Below are 25079 nucleotides of genomic sequence, written 5' to 3' on the forward strand. Positions count from 1 at the left end.
CAGTCTGTAATTGAAATGTTGGGCCTATTTCTCTTTCTTTGGGCTACCTTTCAGTTGAATGTTTATTCTTGTTTTATTTGTATTTTTTTTACTTGCATAAAGAGACAAGTTTGCTGTCCCATTGACTTCTTATTGCCTTGCTGTATGATGGCCTTCTGATATTTGAAAAAAAAAATATGAAGCTATACACTCATTTGGCATTTATGACTTACTGTGTGACATCTTACTTGGTTTGTCTGCTTTATCATCTATGCACTATTTCTCAAATTAGGAAAAAGAAAATTAAAAAAAAACCCAAACTTTGAGGGCAGCTGCTTATGGGACTGAAACACTTGTTTCCTGCTAACACTTTTTCATCAGAATATTGATAGAGTTGCTTTAAACTATTTTATTAAATTAACCATACATTTATTTATTTTTTAAAAGAGGTAAATTTGATTGTGACACCATATAGTGTTTATAGAGAATAGTAGGCCTTTTGTAAACAGACATGTCTAAGAAGGTACAAAATAGTGTCTGAAATATGGATATGCATAGATTAGGCTGAATAATTTTACATTCCTTTGAAAATTATTTTTGTAATGGTAGGAATAGATTTCCCAGGAAAGAGTATTCACAGCTGGGAAAACAGTTGCTACTTTGAAGATGGTTTTCCCAGGCGAAAGGCTCAGGTCCCCAACTGTGATTGGTATAAACAATATGTGGTGTATTTCTTACTTTTGTTTAAAGGAATTGTGCGTTCTTCATTACATATTAACCAGCAAGAGTTTCATGCTAATTCCGGGTATTTGCCTTAATCTGTATACATTCAAAATTAATTCCTTACTTTTATTAATATAGCCAGGGTATTAAAGTGATGGGGAGTTTGGTGGTGAAACACAACTGTCCCTTCTTTGCTATTAAGAGAGGAAATTATTCCTCGTCTTCTTGGAGCACGTACTTAATGTTTCCTCTCAGCTCCCATTCTTTTCTTAGTGGTGAGACCTTCCTTGACAGTTCTCATTAGGTTTCCAGTATAAATCCTTGCTTTCATGACTTAGCTGCAAATATCTTCACAAAATTGAAATTCAGCACAGGATTCCCACTTGTGGGCTGAATTTGTTGAGTAATGGTCTTCAAGCAGTTGTTGAAGTAAGGAGCATTGGCTAGATCTGCTTGACTACATGTCACCCAGCTCTAGTCCAGTGAGAACACTGTTTTCTGCCCTTTGTCAATTATGATTTTTTTCTGGTTCTATGTTAATGACTTCTAACTCACCATAGAGAGAGGCATCATAAATGAAAATTGCTGGAAAAGGCCCGAATTGCTGAATATAGAAAATTTGGCACAAAACCTCACAATATGTGTAACTTCAGTTAAAAAAAAAAAAAAGTCCCATTACATGTTTGAATTCACAACATGCATTCCACTTGGCAAGAAATTAAGTTGTAAGCTGGAAAGGATAAATGTTTGCTACATTCTGATATAGGATAAAGAGCAGAGAAATGGACGTTCAAAGGCAATTGTTCTTGACAGGGCTTGAAACTTGGAAGTGTGTACAGTATAACATATTAATGCAAGCTTGATTCTTGTGGATTTGTTACTTCCTCTTTATTGCTCTTGATACTATTTTGTTAATGTTAATTTGTTCAAAAAACCTAAAATGGCACAATTTGGATATTTAAAATACATTTATTCTAAAAAGTAGCAGTTTTCCCTGTCCTTGACAGAATGCTACTGCTTTTTTAAACAACGTGGGAGTCTGGTATAAGGATTTTTATAAAATACAAATTATTGTGTGTTGATGGAATAGATTTAAAAATAATTAAAAAAACCATCTTGGAGCAGATAAAAGGGGGATGATGGCTGCTTCCACAGTATGAATGAGAAACTAGAATTATTTCACCAGAAGTTTCCTCCTCCAAAATACCTTTGTATTTAGATGCAATATTGTGAACCATATGAAAGATTAGTGTATATTTATGTATGTTAATAAATTACAGCATAGATAAAGTGGCTCTTGGGTATTAGATCAAGGCCACACAGATTAATAAATACTTGGAAGGTGCTTGTCTGTTACATCCATCAGGTAATTAGAACAGAAAATTAATCTTTTGACTTTTAGAAGCTGCCTGAAATAACGAGGGTACAAGCATGAAGGTATTTGACAGGGGAACCGTTTGCTTAAAGAACCAGACTCTGTCTTTGAATGCGTTTACCTATTTCTAATTGAATCCCACAAGAGTTCTGTAGGACATCAAACAGAAGATCATCAACCAATGTTTTATTAAATTTCTCAGCATTATCTTAATAATTTGCATCTGTAAACCAGGTTTTTCTCTGCTCCTACCATCTTACAGCTTGAAACATGTCAAAACTGTTCAGAGAATGTACCAAAGACTTAGAGCTGCATGACTTAAAAAGGAGCAGAGCGGTTATATAAAAGAGAATAGAAAATCTTAAGTATGCGGGGAAAATACATGCTTTTAATAACTGTCATTCTATCCTACCTTTACATTATGTACTGCATCATGAATGGGAGTTACTCATATTTACCCACTTGTAAAATAGCTAGGTGGTTACAGAACTGTTATACTGAACTGTAATACAAAGCTCATTGAAATTGGTCGTGGCCTTTTTGTGGACTCGGAGTAGACTTTGGAGCCTTCATGTACCTCATTGGCTGGTTCTTTTTTTCTAGTTACCTTTGGAATAGACAAATTTTTCCTAGTTTATTATGAAAGTCTCATCTGTCATGGCTATTCTTGTGTCTAAGTCCATAGCTCCATGATTTTCTAAAGGCATTTTTAATAAACTTGGGGGGGGTTTTTTGATTGTTTGTTTTCATGGTAAAAGTTTATTATGCTTCATTTAAAACATGGTATCTTCTTTACAAAGATTTGTCTAGATTAAGTCATGATCTAGTTTGGGCTTAGAATAGGAGCGGCTGACTGTCCTGATCCTATAGGTCTTGTAATAAAATCTTCTGGCCAAGACCCAAAAGGTCTTACTCAGTATCAGTGAGAGTCAAGAAGAGCACAAATCTAGCAGGGGACAGGGACAGTTTTCCATGGATCCTCATGAACCCCTTGTTTTGGGTTGAGCATGCAGTTAGGTTCTGTGTGATCTGATGTCAACTCTAGCAGCACCTCCGCCAGCAAGTTTGTGCTTCTGATTGCATGACACTTCAACAGTGTCATGCATCATCAGGCATCTTTACATTAGAATAAGAAAATAACATGTCACATTTCTCACTGTTCTAGGAGTATTAAGCTTTTAATATCAGAAGTAATTCTTCTGACTTTATGTATTTGAAAGCCAAGCAAGTTTATAAATTAAGTTCCCACAGGCGTCACTATCTAGCTATATCTTCCTGTCTTGCTACTCGGTCATCACATGGATGTTTGGAATATCATCACATCGTTTAAGTGAGCGCTTTCCTTGGTTTCTCTCTCAATTTGCTGTGTGCACTTCACTCATAACTAAGTACAGGAACACAAGAGTTAAAAGATTTTTATGGTCAGGTAAAGGCTATTTCTCTTTTGTAGTTCTGAATGGAGAGAGAATGAAAGGAAGAAAATCTTATTTGCCATTATATTACTGTTTCTCTTGAGAGAATGCCCGGGAAAGGAAATGTTTCTGCTGCTGAGGCAGAAAACAAATCTATCTCCACCACTATTAGGCAATTCTACCACTGAGCTCTTTCTGTAAAAATAGCCTTAACTCCAATTACTAAGGATAATTTAACAATATTCCAATAATTTTCCTGTTTCTCTAGTATGTCTTTTTTTCATAGTTTTTCTAAAGTCCTTCCAGAAAACACATTCCATGCAATTTGAAAAGGTTTTAAGCCTTTTCAGTGATTTTGCTTGCAGGTTGAGTTGGGACTTACAAGCAAAGTAGCTTCTTTGGAAAGGTTTACCCTGCTGCATTAAATATTTATTTGGAATAGGTACATTTAAAAAGTTAGATTTTACTTTTTGGTAATGAACAGTTCAGTAGTTTGTTCATTTAGAACTTAAAAACTTCTGCATATACCTGTAGCAGACTGTTTGAACTGTTGGAGAAAATAGGTTGGAAACTTGAATATGGTTTCATCACCGGGGTCGAACAACTTCAAAAGCCATTCTAAACACACAGGTTACTTTGTGAGACTCAGACAATCATCTTTAAATTTTGCAGTGGAATTCACTGGACGTATGTAAAATAACTGAAGTAGCATGTAAGAGACTGAGTTGAAAGTAATGAGCTGCTCCTACACTGTCTGAAGTCCTGAGAAGGCATTGCTCTTTTGTTGTCATCTTGGGTGGCTGGCTCAGTATGCAACTGTTTATTCTTGCTCCTGGCTGTGTCATGCTGCCATATGATGGAATGGAAGTCTAAAAGGAAGCCAAAAGCCAAGGGCTCAAAGTTTGGTGTATCATATGTCAACGTGGAATAAATAGTTTGGACAACACTGTTGAAGAAAGGACACCTAAATTATAAATATGAATGGAGGGTGTTCAGATTTTCAAATCCAGCGTGTGTGTCTCTAAAACATAGCGCAGGGTGTGTACCACAATATACCTCCCCAACAGCAGAGCTTAAGACTATACAGAAAAGATGGTCTATATGCATGTCTTAAAAATGACTTGTTCCCTATCATCTGTTGTTGCAGATTTAACATAAAAAAGATGAAGTGCAATTCCAAGGTGGAAATGGTTTATTGGTGACATTTATTAAACAGAATGTAGAAATAATAATAGTTTCTTAATGTAAGCAGTCTCTGAACAAGGAACAGCTAGCTCTAACTGTGTACCGATGGGCTGCTGTAGATGTAATTGGTAATGTAAGCGTAAACTTCTATTGCAAAGATATAATTCAATTGATTGAATTAAACAATGAATTTGGCCCTATGCTCTTCTATGATGAAAGCTTTAAATATTTGCCTGATGGTCTGAATGGGTAAGGTAAGACTTTTGGAGTGGAAGGGAAGGATACTGTCCCTTAAATTAAAATCAAACCCTTATCTTTGTTTTCAATCAAAATCAAATTAATTCATTGGTTCACCTTCATGAGTAGCTATTAAAATTCAAGCCTGTCTTCTTCATACACTCACTTGTTTTTCCTACTTATGCAGAAGCAAGTTCAAATGGAATTAAATGATAATCAGGGTTGAACTTGACATGCTTTTACTTATGGTAAACCACTTTTTAACACATTTTTTATGTGACAATCCTAACCATTTAAAATTGTCCAGACAACCTTTTCCCTTTTGCAATCTTAATAAACAGCTGAGAGAATACAGCAAAATCCTTACACGGGAAAAAATTCAGTTAGCTTCTAACATAACTTGATGGCTGGAAAAAAGATTAGAGCCTGCACTGTGCAGCCAGTGAATTTTGTTTAAAACACAGATACTTAGTCTGAAATTCTAAAAGCATTTTCTTGTTAAAACTTTGAGCTCAATTTTTTCTTTTAAAGCTTGCCTATTTGCAAGTTTAGTAGAATGGATTTTCTATTCTAGATGAGCCATTTTCAATTAATAATATAAATGTCAGATTACATTGGGGGAATATAAGAGGAACCTGTATCTTTTTCATTTGATAGAAACAATATTGAAGAAAACCATGTTTTAAGAATTCTGATTTTTACTTTTTTTTTAATTTATTTTTTGTAGTGTATGTTGTCTTTTGGAATTGGTGGATTGACTGTTCTGAATGCTTGTGTTCCGATTTTCTGTGGAGCCGAAAGGGGAAGGGAGGGGTGACTTTTCTTGCATCTTGCCCATGCTATGTCAAAGTCTTGCACAGAATCTGGGATCACCTGACTCATTGATTCAAATGCCCTGTCACATGCCCTCACATCATGTAATGCTTTTCATAAATTAATCAAGCTTTATCTTTAGACTGACTGACTTTGCTTTTTCTAGATGTGGATGTGTTGTGCCTGCACAGTTGGTATTTAGTGTATCTCCTAAAACTGTTAAAAGGATGCAAAGTTACAGCATCTCTTTAACATGTTAAAATGGTCTCAGATAACTATTTTTCTCATATCTTTTTACACAGCTGAGGGAAGACTGTTGCTTTCCGTTGCATGAGGTTCAGACTGGTGCTAGTTTGTGCTGTTTGGATTTATTTTGTTTCTAGATATTCAGTAATTCTCTGTGCATTCAAAGCATTTTTGTGTTAAGGTATTGTTTTCAAAAGCAGTTAATGGTTTCAGGGATTCTTTGGGTTTTTTTGCTTGTTTGTTTTTTATTTTTTCTGTGTGCTTTTCCTAGTACTACGCTTTTCTTGTCTGGAGACTTGATATAGACTATTACAGCAAAGATTGTAAGCATCTGTGATAAACAGGTTTTTAAATCTTGTAGTTGTCATCAGTCCAGCATTTTAGAAAGGCATATGGAATCCTTTCCTTAAATTAAAAAATTTGTGAGAGACTAGAGAGAAAAGTTAAGTGAAGAAGTTGTATCAAAATTCTTACTCTCATTTCCCCTTTCCCCTACACTCCAGAAAAGGTTTTGTTTACTGATGATCATGCTCTTTAATTTTAAAGAAAACTACATAAAGCACAGGTCTTTTTGGTTCATGGATAAGCCATGGTAACGAGTTACTGCAAGGTGATGGGCTGCAGAAAGCATGTTGTATATATAAATACATGAAAGTTGTATGGCATTTCTGTAAATATTACTTTGTACGTAGTTACTGTTAAAAAAAAGTTTTGGGAAGAAGTTGCCATTTTTTCACATGGGAGAGTACTTTTTATTTAAAGTAAGTAGTATGTTTAAATTTAGTAATTTCAGGCACAGTTCATAAGCCTGTACCAAAATATCAACAGTAGGAAACTCCTCAGGTAGTTTGGATTTGTAGTTTGGTTTTAAACATGCAATAGGGTGTTTCAGGTTGAGTAAATACTCTTTTTCTTCATACTATAGTAATCTCATCTTTCCTAGATTTCACTGTGATATCAGGACACTACTGAATACAATCATGTACAAACAAACTATTTCATAGTATGTATGAGCAGGCATTTGCTATTACTCTCTGTTTATTATTATAAGCTTCTGAGCAAAGACACTTTCTTGATTTGTTATCTACAGTGGTGATGAAAGGGCTTCTACTATAGCCTTGATCAAAAAACAGATTCTTATATTGGAAGGGAGGAGGAGGGGAAAGGAGTTTACTCCTATAAAAACAAAATAAGCAACGACTACAATTGGGAAAATGTATTCCTGTAACCCCAAATAAGTTAGTTATTCATGGCAAGTGTCAAGATTACACAAACGTAATATATCTGTAATCTCAAAAGATGCGTCTGTCTTCGCAGAATTGCATTGCCAAGAGAATTATCCATTCCTTCACTTCTGTGTTGTCTGAAATAGCCATCTTTCAAGGTGTGATTAATGTACATTGGCAGTCAATAGGATATGAGCAATTGTGGCTAATTCCAAAAGTGAAAATAATGAGGAAAAAGGGCTATGTGTGATGTAGCACAATGGTGTGAGATCTCTTGCCAAGTGTTGTTTAGCAACTCGTTCTATGCAGAGGAGGCATGGCAATGCTTGCATCTTTCTTGAGAGAAGATATATTTGGTGTTCTACAGGGAAGATGTGACTAAATGACATTTTTCCTTAGACTGTGATTAGCAGTCACTTGCAAAAAATCAGCAGTTGCTGCAAACTCCACCCTGCAGTTCCTGTTTCAGTTGCAGGAATATCTAGCTAGCTATTTCAAATTCAGCCATCGTCTTGTGGCCTTTCTGTTTATAGGTCAGGTCTTTTGTGGCCAAAGCTTCCACTAGGAAACTCTAAATATTTCGTGAGAAATATGAGTGGAATCATTGTTTTCACTGTTTTCTTTACTGCTTAGTAACTAGTCATTGTTTTAAGTGTCTACGTTTAAAAATCCTTTAAAATCTGTTCATGTGCTAATTAATTCATATATGACATTTGAAAATAGGACAAAGCATCTTATTCTGCAGAGTTCTGGTGCTTAAGTCAATGAGCACAGAGGTGAAATGAGTTTGTTCACTTCAGAGATGCAGCAAGTGATGTTTTAATGATGTTGCACACTAATCTGTAGGAACTTTATAGCTTCATCTGAACAAGTTCAGCAGTAACCTGTGCTAAATATCAATCAGATTTAAAACCCAATTATTTTCTAGCAGAAATTAAAAACTATTGTTTTCAAGTTGGTGGTGCTAACATTTGTTTTCTTAGTATAATTAATCTTCAAATGAACAAAGCAACCAACATGCATCTTAAAATCTTGAAAGGCCAATGGTTTCTGGAGGTGGGATGCACGGCGCACAAAGTGCAAATCTGATAACAGCTAATCACACTCCCCATTACGTAAGTTCTTCCTTTCTAAAAACTGGCTTCTGTCATTTTCATAAGCAATTTTTATACTCTTTTGAAGAATGACTTTTTTTTTATAAGCCACAGCATTTTGTTCTGGCAATCAAAACAGGCCTGCTAAATGTAAAGGGATCTCGTGCAACTTGCATTTAAATGTGAAGGCAGATACGAATGTGCACTGGCATTTTTGCCAAAAGGCCCAATTATGTCTGTCCTGGCAAAGATTGTCTTGGGCAATCCTTAAAAGACAGAATGAAGCATTACATTTTGCTTCTGTGAAGTTCTTTGAGATGAGAAATATAGTTACAGATTATTTCAGTTTTGATCAAGTACTGATGTAAACAGTAGATTATATTTATGAGACGAAAACTCACCACCAAGCTAGATTATATTAAGATTAAAAAAAAGTTAATCATGGAAGACATGCTAGAATACAGTGAAAATAGTACTATGTAGCTCTTCTAAGCAAAGTCATTTAACATATTTGGATGAAAAAGTCAATGTTTTCTGCATCTCCACATCAATATGTTGTAATGATTTTTTTTTTTTCCCCCCCCACTGTTACAGCAGCTTCATTGTTTCAGTGGAAGTACCTTATATACACCAGCAAAGTAGTATCTCTGATAATCAGGTTACATCTAGAGTCTTCCTAACTTAATAAAATTTTCTTCTATATTGTCATCCATACATGTATAATACAAAATAAAGCTCCTTCAGTGCTCAGCTTTTAATAATCCTGTTCATAATTAAATACAGATCTGACTAAAACATTCTTGTACATTAAAGTCTTGTCATAAAAACATTTTGAATATAAACCTTCAATACTCAGTAGAGTGATACTATATATATACACAAATGCACTTTTTTCTGTTAGTAGCAAGCATTTTGTTCACTATTTGCACAACTTCACAGTCATATGTTTTATACAACCACTACTAAATCAGACTTCTGATTGCTCATTGCTGTCAGGGATGACAGACGTTAAGGCAGCCTGACAAAAGCGATGCAATGTTGACATTTTTGTTTTCTGTTCAATATACAGTCGCAGTTTGTCTCTGAAGGTTTCCCCTAGAAAACTGTAAATTAAGGGGTTCAAACAGCTATTAGAAAAAGCTGCTAGGTTCACAATATGTCCTGTTAAAGGATAATCATGTCTGAAGGATGGGCTGCTTGAAGAGACAGGCTCGCTCTTCTTTTGAAGAAGTTGAACGCTAATGAAGACATTTTCAGGTAGCCAGCAGATAAAGAAAACCAAGACAACAACAAAAATCATTCGAAGAGCCTTTTGTCGCCGCAGACGAAGACTCCTATGCTTGTGTGCTTTTGTAAGAACTCGAACGATTAATGAGTAACAAAGACCGATGATCACAAAAGGGATAATAAACCCCAAGGTTATTTCTAGCCACTGGATTTCTTTTACATCTGCAAAACAAAAATAGACCTCTCCGGTGTGTTGTAAATGCACGGCTGTAAATGGAACTAGTGCTGCAGAAATAGACGCCATCCATATGAGACCACAGCTTAATCTAGCATGTTGCATAGTACGAAATATGTTGGACCTCATTACTTTTGCCAGTGCTAAGTATCTGTCAAAACTCATCCATGTCAGAAAGAAAATGCTGCTATACATGTTGATCTGAAGAAACAAAGACATAAAGGTACAAATAATAGTGATATCATAATACTTTTCATCAAGGTTAAAAACCTCAATGAGAGAATCGGCAACTAAAATGAGATCAGCTACTGCAAGATTTATGAAGTAAAGGTCTGGAATAGTCATTTTTTCACGAAAGCTTATGTTGACAACGAGTATCAGAATGTTTCCTACAAAACCAATAGGAAAAAGAAATATTGTGTAAAGACATGATAAGAAAAGACCAATAACATATTGTTGGTGTTCTGATTTATCAGCTAACCTAGAAGATATGCTTTCATTACACAAATGTGATCCATTTAGATTAAAAGTTGTGCTGTTACATAGAACAGGTGATATTGAGGCAGAATAGGTTTCCATGGTTAAAATATCTGCAGAAAAGATATTAGTACTCACAGTTTGGTGGTAATGCCAAAAAATCAGGTTTTTGGTTGTTTTCAACTAAGTTCATAGTAAGCATTTTGATTGGAATGGAAAAAGATGTACACTTTTGTATAGGAAATTAAAATTCTTTAGAAGTCAAATCAGACTTAAAATTGACTGAAATATATCAGTACAAATAGTAAATTTCTTAAATTTTTTTACAGGACACTATATACATTGCAAATGAGTGAATTTGCAGTTCCTGTATGCCTTAAGATTGTGTAGGAATCTTTTTACCATTATGGTACTTGGATCTCTTTAATAAAAGCTTTTCATCAACAGTGTTTCGTCATGCAGGTTGGAAGGTAGTAGAATTTTAGCTCCATTTGTTTTCTTTTAATAATCAATGAACATCCTTGGACCTGCAATTTGCAAATGGAAAACGATTAATCTCATACTCCATTGTACCATGTAGCATATGCTTCTTAACATACACAGCTGAGGTTGTACGAAACATCATGTTTGAATATATATACAAAGGTTCAAGTAAAAGAATTTAAATTTGTTCTACATGATAATATATTGTGAGGGCAGATCTGTTAAAATTTTGTGTACCCTTCAGGGATTCAGTATTGGAAAATGCAGAAATACAGAAAATCGGATGAGTGAGTTTAGCCTACTGAAGAAAAACTTAATTTTTTTATATATAGAGATATATATAAAAAATATTTATTTCGTCATCACCTTGTAAGGCTATTAAGTAGCAGAGTCTGTAGCTGAGAAGGCAACGGAGACGAAAAGCAGTTGGTTCCTTCTGCTTTCAGTGGGAAGGAAAAGGCAAATTTTAGAAATGAAGGTAATACAAGCAGCATATTGATTTACACCAACGTTATTATACTCAATTTGCTTTTCTTTGTGATTAATTATGTTGCACTGACTTCCGGATAGGAATGGAAAATATCAGTTATCTGATTTGTTTACTTATAAGTGTTGAATGCTATGGACTTGAAGCATTGCTAGAAGTTTATTTAAAAGAAACAAACAAACAGAAGACAGTCCAAACAAATAAAACAGCAAGAAAATGATAACCCAGGGTATTTTGTGTTAAATTTTAAATATTTTGAATTGCTTTAATCTTCATCTTACTACAAAAACCTTGATTTTAATTACACTAAAACACATTAAACAGAAGTTGAACTGTTTACTAGTAAAATTCATGCATACTTCCACATTTTAATGACTTAAAACCCGCTGATGTACAGTCTGGGGGAGAAAAAGGAACAGACCACTAATGGAGTAGGGACGTTAGAATATTTTCAGTCAGAAACATAGCTCTGAGCTTGCTTAAATATAGTCAAGTTACCAGAAGTAGCTAGCAGACACTTAAATAAAGATATTGGTTCCAAAGCTTTTATTTCTTGATGAGATAGGCATAAGTACACAGTAGCTGTTGCTATGTTTTGAATCATTTTCATAATGTAAATATTTATGCTAAAATATCCATATGAAATTACACTTATTTGAAGAAGGTTCGGTGTTTGTTTCAAGCAGCTGTGGAAGTCAGACATGCACTGTTGTCTTATGTAACATCCTTTTATTTTTGAATAAGGCAGTAAAACTGCTTTAAATACAAGAAAAGATAAGTTAGCAGTCTAAGCAATTGATTTTAAAAGGTCAGTCTGTGGTCAGATTTTAACTACATCTGAAAGGCCACCAAAAGCCAAGCAATTACAAGCATTACAGGTAACTATGTACTGTGAAACACTTTATTTTACCTTAATTCCATTTCTCCAGAGCTGATTTTCCTCCAGACAACAGAAGGCTGGTTCTTGCTCGGGTACAAGCTTAATGGATGTGTCAACTTCGACTGTCGTGTCAGTAAAAACTTGTATTTAGGTGTGCAAAGCTGCAGTGAATGCCACCTGTTGACGATTCAGCAGTAAAAAAAAAAAATCATATAAAAGTCCATTCTGTTTTAAAACGTCTTAAATAAAGGATAGTTTACAACAGCAAAATGCAGATCTTGCTGCATGTCCTTGGCAATAAAACAAGCTTTATAGATTCCCAGGGTTGTTCCAATTTGTGTGCAGTTGAAGTGCTGCTGAACAGCCTTATAAGGCTAGAATTAACCCTGTTTCTGCTGGTTTCTTTTTTACTAGAACTACTCCAGCATCTTTTCTCTCGTATTTGTCAGTTTTATTTTGCCTAATGTTCATTTCACCCTCCTTTTTGCCTTTAGCATTTTTTCAAATTATGGAGTCCATTCAAACCTACAGCTCAGCTGATCAATAATTAAGAGATTTATTTGCAAATTGTAACTAAGCATAATTTGCACAGATATAAAGCAATAATTACTGTTACACGTGGTGTTTTTTAAAAGCCTCTGGACAATCTAAAGAGAAATACTGCATTGAGAGAAATCTAGCAGCCGAGAAGGGTCATTTGCTAAACTGATAGTATAAATTTCAGTTTTCCTACCTTCAAGTTGATCCCATTTTGCCTGTTTGTATTTAAATTTTCAGGTATACATCGTCATCCTCATGCTTCTTAGAATTGCTCAGATCAAAATCACATGGATAAAATAAGCTTATTTTGCAGAGAATGTGGAGCCTCACTCTTGCATAAAAACACCAGTATTGCAGGTGGAGTTTTGCATTTCATCTGTAGGGGGGGAAAAACTACTTGACATTTCCAGAAAACACCACCTCTTGGTGGCCAGAATTCTTAGAATGGAAAGAAAGTTAAACCTTTCTCATAAAAGAGAAATATTTTATTTGTGTAAGTTTCTTTTTATGATTATATTGATCTGATTCCTGAATGTTAAGTGCCATTAATGGATATGCTGTACACTGCAGCATTCTGCTGCTACTGGAATAAGATGAATTGCATCTCAGCATTTAGGATTTCAAGAAGACAATGTTACAGTTTCAGAAGTGTGGAGTAAGCAAGTAACATGTCATTATAATGGACGGATTACATCTATTACTGTGGTCAAATATTTTTAGATTACAGAAGATCTCATCTGTAGAAAAGTGAAGCAAAAGTTCTTTACACAAGTGGCTTTGGGAGTTGAAGGCACTTTGCCTTCTAGTGCCATTGAGGCAAATATATTATTTGCTGATTTTTTTTTTTGTAATGTGCTGTGCATAGGAACACAGGATTTTGGCAGTGTTACTAAAAACGTCTTTTAAGAAGTTCTTACATGATGGCTCTTCATAAATAGAGCAGAACAGAAGACTTCCACTGTGTGTGGAATGACTTTCTGGAGTGTCTTTCTACAGGGTTATGAGGACAGAGAGCCTGAAGTGTTTTGCTTTGAGAAGCGTACAAATATGATTGCGTTATAGGACTGGAATAATTGTAATGTTAGAAAAATCTTGTGATACCAGCTTTGAAGGTCTTAATATTTTGCTGTCCTTAAGAACAGGATTATAAAGAGTCTTTATTGTTGTTTGTTCATCATGTGGTTTTGCAGTACTTAACTCTGTCCTTCAGAGCTTTCACTGATCTTGTAAGGGCCAGAAGGATTTTTTTACTTTCCTTTATGCATAATGTTAGCTTCTGGGTGTTAGTTGTTTGTTATTATGGGGGCCTGGATTTGATAATCAGCTGGTCGGTCTGTCCTTGTTTTTCTAGCTGTGAATATCAGCTGATTTGCTGTTAAAATGTATAATTGAGTGCTAATTTTCTTGTTTGAATTCATGATAAGAAATATGTCACCTTGTCATACTTCCAGAATTATTAGGAAATTCTCTTTTGAAAGACCCACGAAGTATCTGTTTTTCCTGCTAGTAGAACTATGAAGTGTAAGAGGCTAAATCTAGTATTATTATATTGTATTTTTATATTGTAATTAGTGAGTTCTGTATTTCACTAAAAATTTTGAGATGATCATGTGAATCCTCTGAATCCTGTTTCCTAAAACAGATAACAACATTTTCAGGCTCTTCTTTATGCAGTCAAATTATTGTTACTGATTAATGTATCTTAATCTCACTGTTTGTCACTTCCATATTCCATAAAATGCTTAAAACTAATTTTAGCAGCTGTTGAACATTGTACCCTTTCTCTTTCCCTGTCCCTTGCTGATATTCCATGGGACTTCCTAGGGAGTGCCTTAATGATCCATACTTAGTCACAATTGTGACAGTATTAAGTATTACAGTTCCGCCTGTTGTCCCTTATCTTGATTGTTACTGAGAACATACGTGAAAGCAACTGGTGCGATAGCATTCATATAATGTCAGACCTCAATAATCAAGTTTTCCTAGCAGTTTAAATCTGTAGTAGTCAACTTCTAAAACACTGTAATATCTCAATAAACATGTCTAACACTATAGAGTCTTTAAGGAACACTAGTGTAATTGTCTATGATGTACTTCGGTGCACCAAGAGGCTTAAAGTGGGGTATAATAGAAGATATTCTATGTAATTTAGGAGACTTCAACATATGTGCCTGCTATTGTGTTGCAAAAAGGTGACAGCTGAGGAGGAAGAAAGTGGGAGGTGTGAGTACAGGAGAGAACAACGTTAATAGGTCCAGTGTATCACAGCTCTTGAGCCACCACTATACGGCAGCCTCTCCAGCAGGATAATAAGCAGGATAAGCCCTGTAGGATGTAAGGGCTGTTGGATTCTGTCAGAAGTGTGGAAGTGCTTTGGGTATGAATCTGAGTCCTGGAGAAATTAGATCAGGGCCAGGGTGTATAAAGCTGAAAAGAAGAAAGGTACTGTATTGCATGGAAGGGGAAGGAAGCATAAATTAAAATTGTGTTGGAACACTTACAGTGTAATATAACCATATGCAGAAGTAATAAGGTTTGTATAAGAATCTCTACTGAAATTATCTCCAGAGGAAATACAGATGCTGTTGTAATGTTCATGAAGTTTTGCAAGTAGATTGATCTCCTCCTCAAAATTCTCTCTCATCTTTCTGTTAGCATGGATACTGACTCTGACCTTTTTCAACCACTGAATGACATCTGTCTGCTTCCATTACTCTATTCTAGAGCACCCTCATACTTTATCCTGTCCAGCCTCAGTAACTTTCCCTTTCTTGCAGATAATCAAACTTAGTTTGAGTTGGAATTAATTGTGTTCTGCAGAAAACCTTGGATAGAGTGTATTTTCTGTGTTTAGGCTTTTCAGTTGCCAATAATTCTGAGAATGCATTTTTCTTACTAAAAATAATTTCTAAAAGTTCAGCCTTTTCTTTTGCAGGGACAACACCTGTACCCGTTCAAACTATTCTGGTAAAGACTTTTTATTTTTCTTAAAGTGTATATCGCAAAACTCTTGGGGGAATAATATGAAAATTTTACAAAATCGGACCACAAAATATTGTATAGTGAAAGATGATTCATCATAGGACTTCAGGCTCTATCCAAATGCGATTAAAAAATAAAATTCGCAAAGCATCAATCATTTTTGCTTTAATGGTTGAGTCTGGCAGCCCTTTGCTGGACACTTGTACCATGGAAGTGAAACGCATTCTTTCATTCTAGCCAATTAGTGAATCAATTTGTCGTGCAACTCATATGGTGTAAACGTTATATAGAGTACTTATTTTGGCTGAATTGCTTGAGCTTTCACCCTACCCCAAATCTTCTGCAACTACCTCAAAATCAAGATCAGTAATGCTGTAGCGCTTTCAGGGTCTGTAAGTTTGAAATTAGAATGTAACTAAGGCCAGGCTTAGTAATACATGTAGGGGTGTAGCAGCTCGAGTTATGATTCAAGTGTGCAAATCTAGTCTCTCTTTAGCTCAGATGTTGTTTTGCAATGGGATCAGATCAAATTTGAGCCAGCTGGTTCAGCAAAGATGAGTCCTTAGTCTCTACATGTTCTTTTTCAAAACATGTTACCAACTCAGAAATTCATGCTTCAAGTTCAGCAGCCTGCTCATTTCTCTTCTTTTACTGAACGGAAGGGTTTTTTCAAAAGCAGGCCAAAGTCTTAGAAAGATACGAATATTATCAGTACAGAAGTAAAATATTCTTCTTTGAATTTTCCAGTATATCCCTTTAGTTAATTTTGACAGTGTGCCTGTAAATACATGCTCTATTTCTTCTGGAACACACTGTTCAAAACTAGGTGAAGTCTGGTAAAAGTAAGTGTTCAACAAAGCTGTTTCTGGTATAGGGGAAAAAAATTTCTCCAAGCAGGGAGATTTTATTTTGTTCTTAAAAATACACTTCAAATTATTAATAATTTAAAAATCATTACTTTTAGTCTTAGCCAAAGCTGCTCTTTTCTCCCTCATACCAAACTATTTTAGAATGCCTTTTGGGGACTGTTTCTGTTCCTTCCCCTTTTGCACATAGGGATGTTTGCCCTCATGTTCTAGCTGGACGCAATAGATTTTCTCTAGGACTGCACGTTCATTGTCCTGAATTTTAATGTAAGCTCTGAGTAACTTTATCAAGAATGATTTAACAAAACATTTCTGTATTGCTATAAGTTATATTCATAACTTTGAATTATTGTTCTGCATTTTTCAACCTCTTCTCTTTTATCTTTGTTTTCTCCTGTTCAGTTACAAAGTCTTTTCATTGTAGATAGAGATTTCTTTATAACATTATAACCAGCCATCTAGAAAATAGTATTTTTTCCCACAACAGTAGCTGTGGACAGGGAAGAGACCAGAGTACATTCACTTGCATCTCACAGATGGCAGCCAGAAGCTATACCCAGGAGTACTCACAGACTTACACATAGTAGTTCATTCTTGACAAGACGTACTCGTTCCCAAATCCTAGATCTGACAGTAAGCCCCTACAGGTTTTATTTCTCTGAGACTTTTGGTTATGGTTCTGCTTTAGCTGTGTACCTTGCTGAGTGTATCATGAAGCATCCTTCCACCCATGTTGAACCTTCAGGCTCCTTACAGGTGCATTATTGTGATTCACTCACCATTAGACCAGTTTCCAGGTCCCAGCCAACGTTAACTAGAGCCAACATCTACTGACTAGGTTTTCTTTTAGGCACCTTTAACAGTAACTCAAGACTCAAAAACAACACAATATTTATTCTTTCATCCTCAAATATAAAATAGATGGAAGCAGTGAATAAAGCAGAATCCTTCGTGCATAATTCCCATACTAGAAAATAACCTACTTATCCATGGTGCAGCTGAAACTATGATATTCTGTCTGAATTGGGATAAACAGCTTGCATCTTCTGACATACTCTTCCACTCAGTCTGTCAGCTTTTTCACTGACGTACAGCTCTTACAACTCATCTCCTCAAACTTCTTTCTGCAGGGTTGATCTTCAGTCCATGTTGTTTAATCTCCCTCTTCTCAGGTGCAAAACAAAACCTCTGATGCCAGCTGAGAAATCCTTTCACAAGTATGAAGTTGGCTCTTGTATTCAAAGAGATGATTCTTATCTACATACTTCCTTTCTGACCAGGTTCTATAATGGTGTGTTTATATGTGGTGTTCTTTAATTATCCATCTGTGCATGCTGGCAGCAGAACAAAATTGAACAGGAAAACAGGCTGACATAATACAATGCAGACATCTTACCAGTTGATTTTTACATCTTGCAGAAATGTTGGTTGTTACGGTCATAGTTAGTGAGACTACGTATTGCCCTTTATTTGCACGTGATACAGTCATGGTCCATAAATTTCAAGACTTGGATGTCTAAGACTAGATCCATATATCTACATACTAGATGTATATACTGTATTATTATTGAACAAATGTCCTTTATTCTTTCATTTATGAACTTGGCTGTTGTTTTGCAGAAGATGTTCCTCTTGATCGATCAGTGCTCACTTTTCTCTGTCTTGGGCAGCCCATGCCAACTTGCACCAGCTCTCCACACAAATTGGGACCCCGTCAGGAACACCTTCCAAAGCATACAACTGCAAAAAATCTATCAGTTCCATTAGCATCTGGGTGTCATGCAAAGGCACATATTTAAGCATCAAAGTGGCTTTTCTCAGAACCCTTCAGGTCACTTGAGCATTCCTCATCACATCACTGTATTTTTATAACTTTGCAATCTAAGCCTACGTCTTTATCCAAGATCTGGTACAATTTTGTGCCTTCCCTGTCGTTTCCATTCTCTTCACATCTATGAGAAGAAAAGCTGAAACCAAAGCCAAATGTATAAGATGGCTCCTGGCCAAATTTGGTTACAGTAACAATGTGCTCAAAGCAAACATTTAAAACCTTGCAGCTACATCTCAGCCTGCATTGGCTACTGATTCTGCAGGGCTACATCTGAACTCCTATACCACAGCTGTTTTATTCTCTGATTCAGATTTTTTTCCCCGTTTTGCACCATTTACCCATGAATTCTCATCTAAATGTATAATGCTCCTATCTTGTCTCCAGCAGAGCCCTGACTTCAGTTTGGAACCAGGGTTGTGCTTTTGTTTGCCTTTTTAAAAACACGCCTCAGTTATACTGTTCTGGGCTGGCTTTTCTCTTTTTTTTAGTTAGTATGTTATTGAATGTGACTCTTCCAAGGCATGCGACTTCATACTTCTGAATGAACTCATCAAGAATGGCTTAAATCAGTAATTGCTGTAAGTCTTAATGCAAAGTTGAAGCTGAGAGTACGGTAACAAAAAGCTTTCATTCTTGCACAAAGTTTTAATTAGCCATCCTGTTGATCTTTACAGTTCAGTGCCTCACAAAGGACCTGAAGCTTTCCTTTATGGACCAGCGTTTCCATTAATTTGAATTTTTTTTTTTTTTGGCACAAGAAATCAGACAAAAACCTTAAGGGTTCCAACAAAAGTATAAGACAAAAATGGAAAAAGGGAAGAAACACTCACTTTGTGTATATATAATACAAACAAGTGTTACAGTAGACTTACAGCATCATATACTATTTCAGGATTATAATGGATTCTTAAGCTATACTTCACTGCTGCTGCTACTGGAATTCACCAATGTTATAAAAATAAGTAGTTTATAGGGTAAGAAGTCAAAAGAGGAAGCACACCTGAGAAAATGCTTTGGCTGCAGATTTTTACTTTTGTTCAAGGTTGCTTTCTGCTATGTTTTTGTTTGTATCTTTGCCAGGGCATTGACATTATTTCAAAAGCACACTTCTATGGCAACAGTACTTTTCTTTCTACTTGAAAGTTACTTTGAAGTAACACTTGCAGAATATAGGTGATTTAAATATATATATGAAAACACCCCAAACAACCCCAGACCCTACATGTTTTCTCATATATCACTGCAAATACTAGAACTAAGTATCTTTTTTTCTTCCAGTACTGCTAGCTGTAAGATAGCCAAAGTTTGGGTTCTAAAGAAGGAACAATTATCCTTTTTTGAAGAAGTAAAAAACCAAACCAAAACCCACAAACAAACTAAAAAGTAAAGTGGATTGACAGTTCTTCAGAACAGCAAATATTACGGAGACCCAGGTTCATGGGTCATAGTTGTTACTGGTATTTCAACGTGATTGTTGGCAGTGTTTTCCCTTCGGCACTTCTGTATGACTTTAAGTACTTCATCCTTGCATGGTTTATGAAAACAAAGTATAAATACCAAACTAGCACAGCTCTCACAGAACACCACTATTTCTGCAATATTCATCACAAGCTCATTCTTTGGAGTTCCAATACTCTTCTGTAATTTGAATGTTGTCCTGAAGAGAATCATAACATTGTAAAATAGATGGCATATAAATATTGTTATGCTTATAATGTATGCAGCAGGGTAAGTACGAATGTGCTGTTGTAAGGCTGGAGCTTCAGCAGGTGCTTCTTTAGCAAAGAGAACAGTAAAACAGAGTATCTGAAGAAATGATGGGATTCCAAATCCAAAGGTGAATTTGATGATCTCATATTCAGGCCATGCGAATAATGGATCTAACTGGCAGTCTGTTGCCAAATGATAGTTATCTGTGCCAACCAGTACTGCCTCAGTCAGTGACAAACAGAAGGCATATATAAGTACAAATCCAACACACAATATGGGTCTTTGGGTTGCTTTGCTGAGAGCAGTCCTTGGTGGAAATCTCTTGAGTAACAGTATGAGAAGCGTCAAAATCAAAACGTACTGAGAATTGAAATAACTGAAGTTGAAAAAAAATGACAGTACGTTACACACGAGGTGGGTTGCTTGTAAATAGTCAGGTCTAGTAATGACAGTAAATGATAAAAAAATCATTATAATATTGCTGATGGTGAAGTGTAGAAGAAGTAAGTCTAAGTTTTCTATGACTTTGTACTGCAAATAATTCTTTATGAAAATGATCAAAATACATATGCCAGCTATTAATCCTGTTGGTACAAAGAAGGCGATGTAACAGTGCATAAGTCTTGATATGATGTTTTGAGAAGCTATGAAGGCTTCGATTTCTTCTGGGGAGATGAAAGCCAAGTTCTTGCTTGGGTAGCTGATCCAGGTCATGTTGTGAGAAGTCATCCTTCCTTCCACACCGTGCTTGTTTCCTGTTCAATGGAGTTTGAAACTGAAATGGAAAAGGAAAGTGAAACAGGTTTTAAAGTACAGTTTGTAATGTCTCTAATTTGTGCGTTAAATATTATGTGCAGCCAGGGGTATGAACCATTTGTTCAGAATAAAGGTAGTAATTTTTTGGGGGGATTTTACGTTCCTATGTTAATTTCAGGCTAACTTGCATAATATTTTTAGCCTGAGAAATCTGCCTTTTTATTTTTTATCTGGTTCCTGCTCTCACCACTATCCCCCTTTCCTCACTTGATGCAGACAGGACTTTACTGCAGCTCAGCTTTGCAGACAACAGCCAGGATTCAGCGCGCTCATGTCGCCTGTAGAATAAACGGGAGAGTTGGCCGTTCGGTGGGTGAGGAAGGAGTTGGCTCTGTGATGAGGTGGGGCCGCTTTTCCTCACCATCTTGCCAAAAAAGGATAAGGCAGTATGCAGGGCAACTCCAGCGTGTGGGTTGCAGCTACAGCCACAAAATAGCTTCACTGGTGGGAATTTTGTATAATTTGAACCCAGCTGACAGTCTCAGGGCTCACACTGCATACTAAGGAAAATGCAAAGATAATCACAATATGAGGCAAGAGTTACATTCCTTTCTTTGTTTTAGTTTTGCTTCCTTTCTGTTATGAAAAAAAGCCTTTCATAACTGCAGTCTGTACTGAGGCACCCATATAAAACTAATGTGAATGTTTAAGAACTGTTATGAACAAACTGCTTTCGTACTAAAACATCTTTATACATTAATAATACTGTCATTTTTAGATGTAGCTGTTGCATAAAACTGCAAAAATAATGCTTTTCTGCATGCTCAAATTTGAGAAGATGATTACTGGTACATTATAAGCCTATTGATAAAGTTTTAGCAAGGAACGTTCTTTACAGCTGAGTTATAAATTCTTGAAAATAGGGAATTTTAAGAGTAATATGTATAGGCTGTTAGCTGTAATGACTCTATGATATGTTGATATAATAATTCTGCTACCATATAAACATTTGGAGGATCCTTTTTTAAGCCAAAAAGCATTGTAGGAGAACATAATATGTACTCATGAAAAACTGAGTGTGATAGATATGGATATATAAATTTTACAGATGATCTAAAAGCATAATTAACTCAATTTCTAAAAGAAAATTTTTGTGTACCTTGTACTGATTGATGCAGAAAATAACATACTTTTTTTAGTTACAAAGGATAAATATTTTTAAACATAAGGTAATGAACTCACTATGCCTAACGAATTTTGAATATCTGATTAAGGTCCTTAGTACTGGAAAAAGTTAAACATATAGGCATTTTCACAGTGTAGAATGTTTTCTGGAAAAAAATCCTTCTTTATTCACAAGGATTTCAATTTTGTGTTAGATTAGAGTTTGGTGTTTTTACTTTGTTCTGTTGTGCGCAAAGCTGGTCTGTACAAGCAATGTATGTAGACAGTACATCAGGCAAAGACAGGACAGTGGCCTTTTCCTTATAGAAGTTTCTATACAGTCATATTAGTAACAAGAGTGATATACTTAGTTGTACATAATGCATTTTCCGGAAAGGGATTCTAGTGATGTTAACTCTTAAAGTGAAAGTAACTTTAAATTGGTAAAAGTTCATAAAGATGCATTAATGTTTTTAAGCAGTGTTCATTATAGATAAGTCAGTGTCTTAATACTGTTTGACAGTTCATTTATGGTTTTTACCTCTGACACTACTTCATATTTCTGATATTTCTAATCTCTCCTCAAAATTGGAATTCTAATACTGGTTTTAATTAGAAAAGTTGACTTATCAAAGTAGCTTTGATTAAGTGTGTATATAATCTTATATAATTATAGTTTCATTTATTTAAAACCATGGAGTTATGTTTTGATTCAGCAGTGTTCTTTGTCCCCTTTTAAAGACACAGTTTCTTCCTTTCTAGAAAAGGTTTTTTTGGGACAGATTCCACTACAGGAAGGACTGATGCACCCAGGGAAGTTTTTTGTGTTACAGGCACACTCGCAGGAGGGGAAAAGTTGGCTGGTCAAACTCTGGTTGTGTTCTAACCTCTGAGCTGGAGTACACCACATAGGAAAGCATTGATGGGCAAAACTGGTGGAAGTCTGAAGCAAGTTAAGAGTCAATATAGTTTTGAAGCTTAAAAATAGATTGTTAAATATGAACAATCTTAAGAAAAATGGAGTGAAAATCTTTTCAAAGATGATAGGTGTTGGGAGGAAATATTGTTGTCTTGTTAATTGACGAAATGTATCTCAAATACTTGCAGCAGAGCTTTTGTTTCTGTTCAGCTGATTTTTAATATGAACCACTAAGAAGGACTCAAGTTTGTACTAAAGTGCTCAAACTGAAGAGTGAGAATAATTAAAAAGAAAAAAAAAAAACCCCACCAAACCACACATGCAAAACCTCACAACTGTGGTCAACTGGTTGGCCTTTTGTGTTTCTTCATACTAGTGACTTCCCCCTTTTATATTTTAATTTCAGAGTATCTCTTTTGAAATAAAGCTGATCAGTTTGATTTCTAAATTACGTTCCATGCTTAATACTGAAGCACTGGGGCGGGGGGGAGAATCTAGAAAATTTCTCATTAATTAAGTAGCAGCAATGCTCTCTGAAAGTGATCTACTGTGCTATTCAGTCAGCTGCAGCCATGGAGCTTGACAGACTTGCTTCTGGCTTCCTTCTGCTGCTTTGACTTCTCTCTTATTTCCTGGAAATCTAAAGCCCATGAAATTCTAACTTCTACAATTCATCTCTTCTTAAATACTCAGGAGAGATCTCAAGAATGAAGGAAACAGTGTAAGTCAAATTTTGAGCTTCTGTTAGAAGAGAGATTTGAAGCTTAATCTGGTGAAGGATAGGTACTTTGTGATGGATAGAGAAAGAGAATGTGGGACCACTTCAGCACCTGCAGAAAGCTGCTTGTTATCATCCCACACAGTAGTTTCAGGAGGTTAAGAAATATTTACATTTTGAGCTCTTCCACCAGAGTCTCCTGTGTTACCTTCTAGTCCCATCAGGCCTTTTGCATGGCTGGACATTTGAATTTAGTTCTGGCACTGTGAAGGTCTCCATTATCTTCTCAACAACTTTTACACCATGGGCCAACTAACCATGCTTGCTGTCCTTGCAGAGAATCTCAGAATAGCTTAGCAACATTCAACTTTTATGGTAGCATAATTGCAAAGGAAACAAAGGACATAGTTTTGGGTTTTACAGGAAATCATGTGGCCTGACATCAAATTACAGGAAAAACAAGATGCCAAAACTTGGTTAAATTTGCTCAGAATCTGGCCTTGGTACTGATACTGGGTTCATCTTTGACCATAGCAAGGTATTTTTTTTATTTTATTTAGCTACTTTTGGGGTGTTTAAGACAAAGTAAGGAACATTAGACTTAATGCAGCATATTTCAGTAGTTGCAACTTATTGTGTAAGAAAGTGCATCATCGTGGTTTCTCTTTCTGTACCCACCAGTTTGTATGTTGTGATATTTTAATGATGGACCAGCACAGTATTACGGACAGGCTATCGATGTGTTTAGGCCTCATTTATCATAGGTGTCAAGATGAATGCCTGAAATAGTTTCAGTTGGGTTGCAACTCTCATTTATAACCACAGACCATTATTTAACATAACTGTTAGTAATATTAAAATCATTGTTATTTTTTACTCTCCACCTAGACATTGTTATTCTAACATAAGTGTGTGTCTTTTAACTTACCTCATCTGGGGAGGGATTTAAACTAAACAAAAGTAATCTATTCAACCTAGAATTAACATACTCACTTGAGGGGAAATAACAGTGCAACTATATGTGTATAATTATAATCAGTGTAAGTATTAAAATTGTGACCTAAGGAAAAATTTCTAGGTGCGCTGTTTTAAAGGGAACTTCCAGAAAATCACCATAGGATTACCCACACAAACAAAATCTTACCAAAACAACAAGCTGTTTGCAGCTTTGCTATGGTTAGTCAGTATGAGCTTGCTTGAATTCAATAAAGTGTTCATCACAGAAGAAAAAGTATTTGCCAGCAGTTTGTAGCTTATTCTGAAATATTTTTGGTTTGGCAAATAAGATTAAAGTTAACGCTGTAGACATTGATTTTTTTCCCCCTTAAATTATTCCTAGAAGTTTTTATTCTGCTTTTAAAAAAAATAAATCACAATGATAGTGTCGGACTATTTTCTTACTTAGTTCTGGTGTCTCACTAAGTATGTGAAAGAGAGCAAATGGCAATTTTGAGTTCCAGTTGTGGTAGGAAAGTCTCGCGTGCAGGTGGCTGCAATCAAATATGCCTAATACT

At 35.6% G+C, this 25079-nt stretch overlaps 2 protein-coding genes across 2 annotated transcripts in view; one reads left to right on the forward strand and one right to left on the reverse strand.

Moving 5' to 3' along the window:
* The window catches only part of C15H7orf50 (chromosome 15 C7orf50 homolog), a 132338-nt gene that overhangs the window by 6710 nt on the left and 100549 nt on the right, over positions 1-25079 (forward strand). The gene's annotated exons all lie outside the window — the stretch shown is intronic.
* GPER1 (G protein-coupled estrogen receptor 1) lies at positions 9258-10331 on the reverse strand. Its single transcript, XM_050905755.1, has one exon. It carries the CDS (start codon positions 10329-10331, stop codon positions 9258-9260), a length of 1074 nt encoding a protein of 357 aa, XP_050761712.1.

Source organism: Gymnogyps californianus, chromosome 15, assembly GCF_018139145.2.
Source record: "Gymnogyps californianus isolate 813 chromosome 15, ASM1813914v2, whole genome shotgun sequence".
In the NCBI taxonomy this organism is placed as follows: Eukaryota; Metazoa; Chordata; class Aves; order Accipitriformes; family Cathartidae; genus Gymnogyps; species Gymnogyps californianus.

Excerpts from the sequence above, each read along its gene's own strand:
- GPER1 (XM_050905755.1), bottom strand. The coding sequence starts at position 10,331 with ATGGAAACCTATTCTGCCTCAATATCACCTGTTCTATGTAACAGCACA.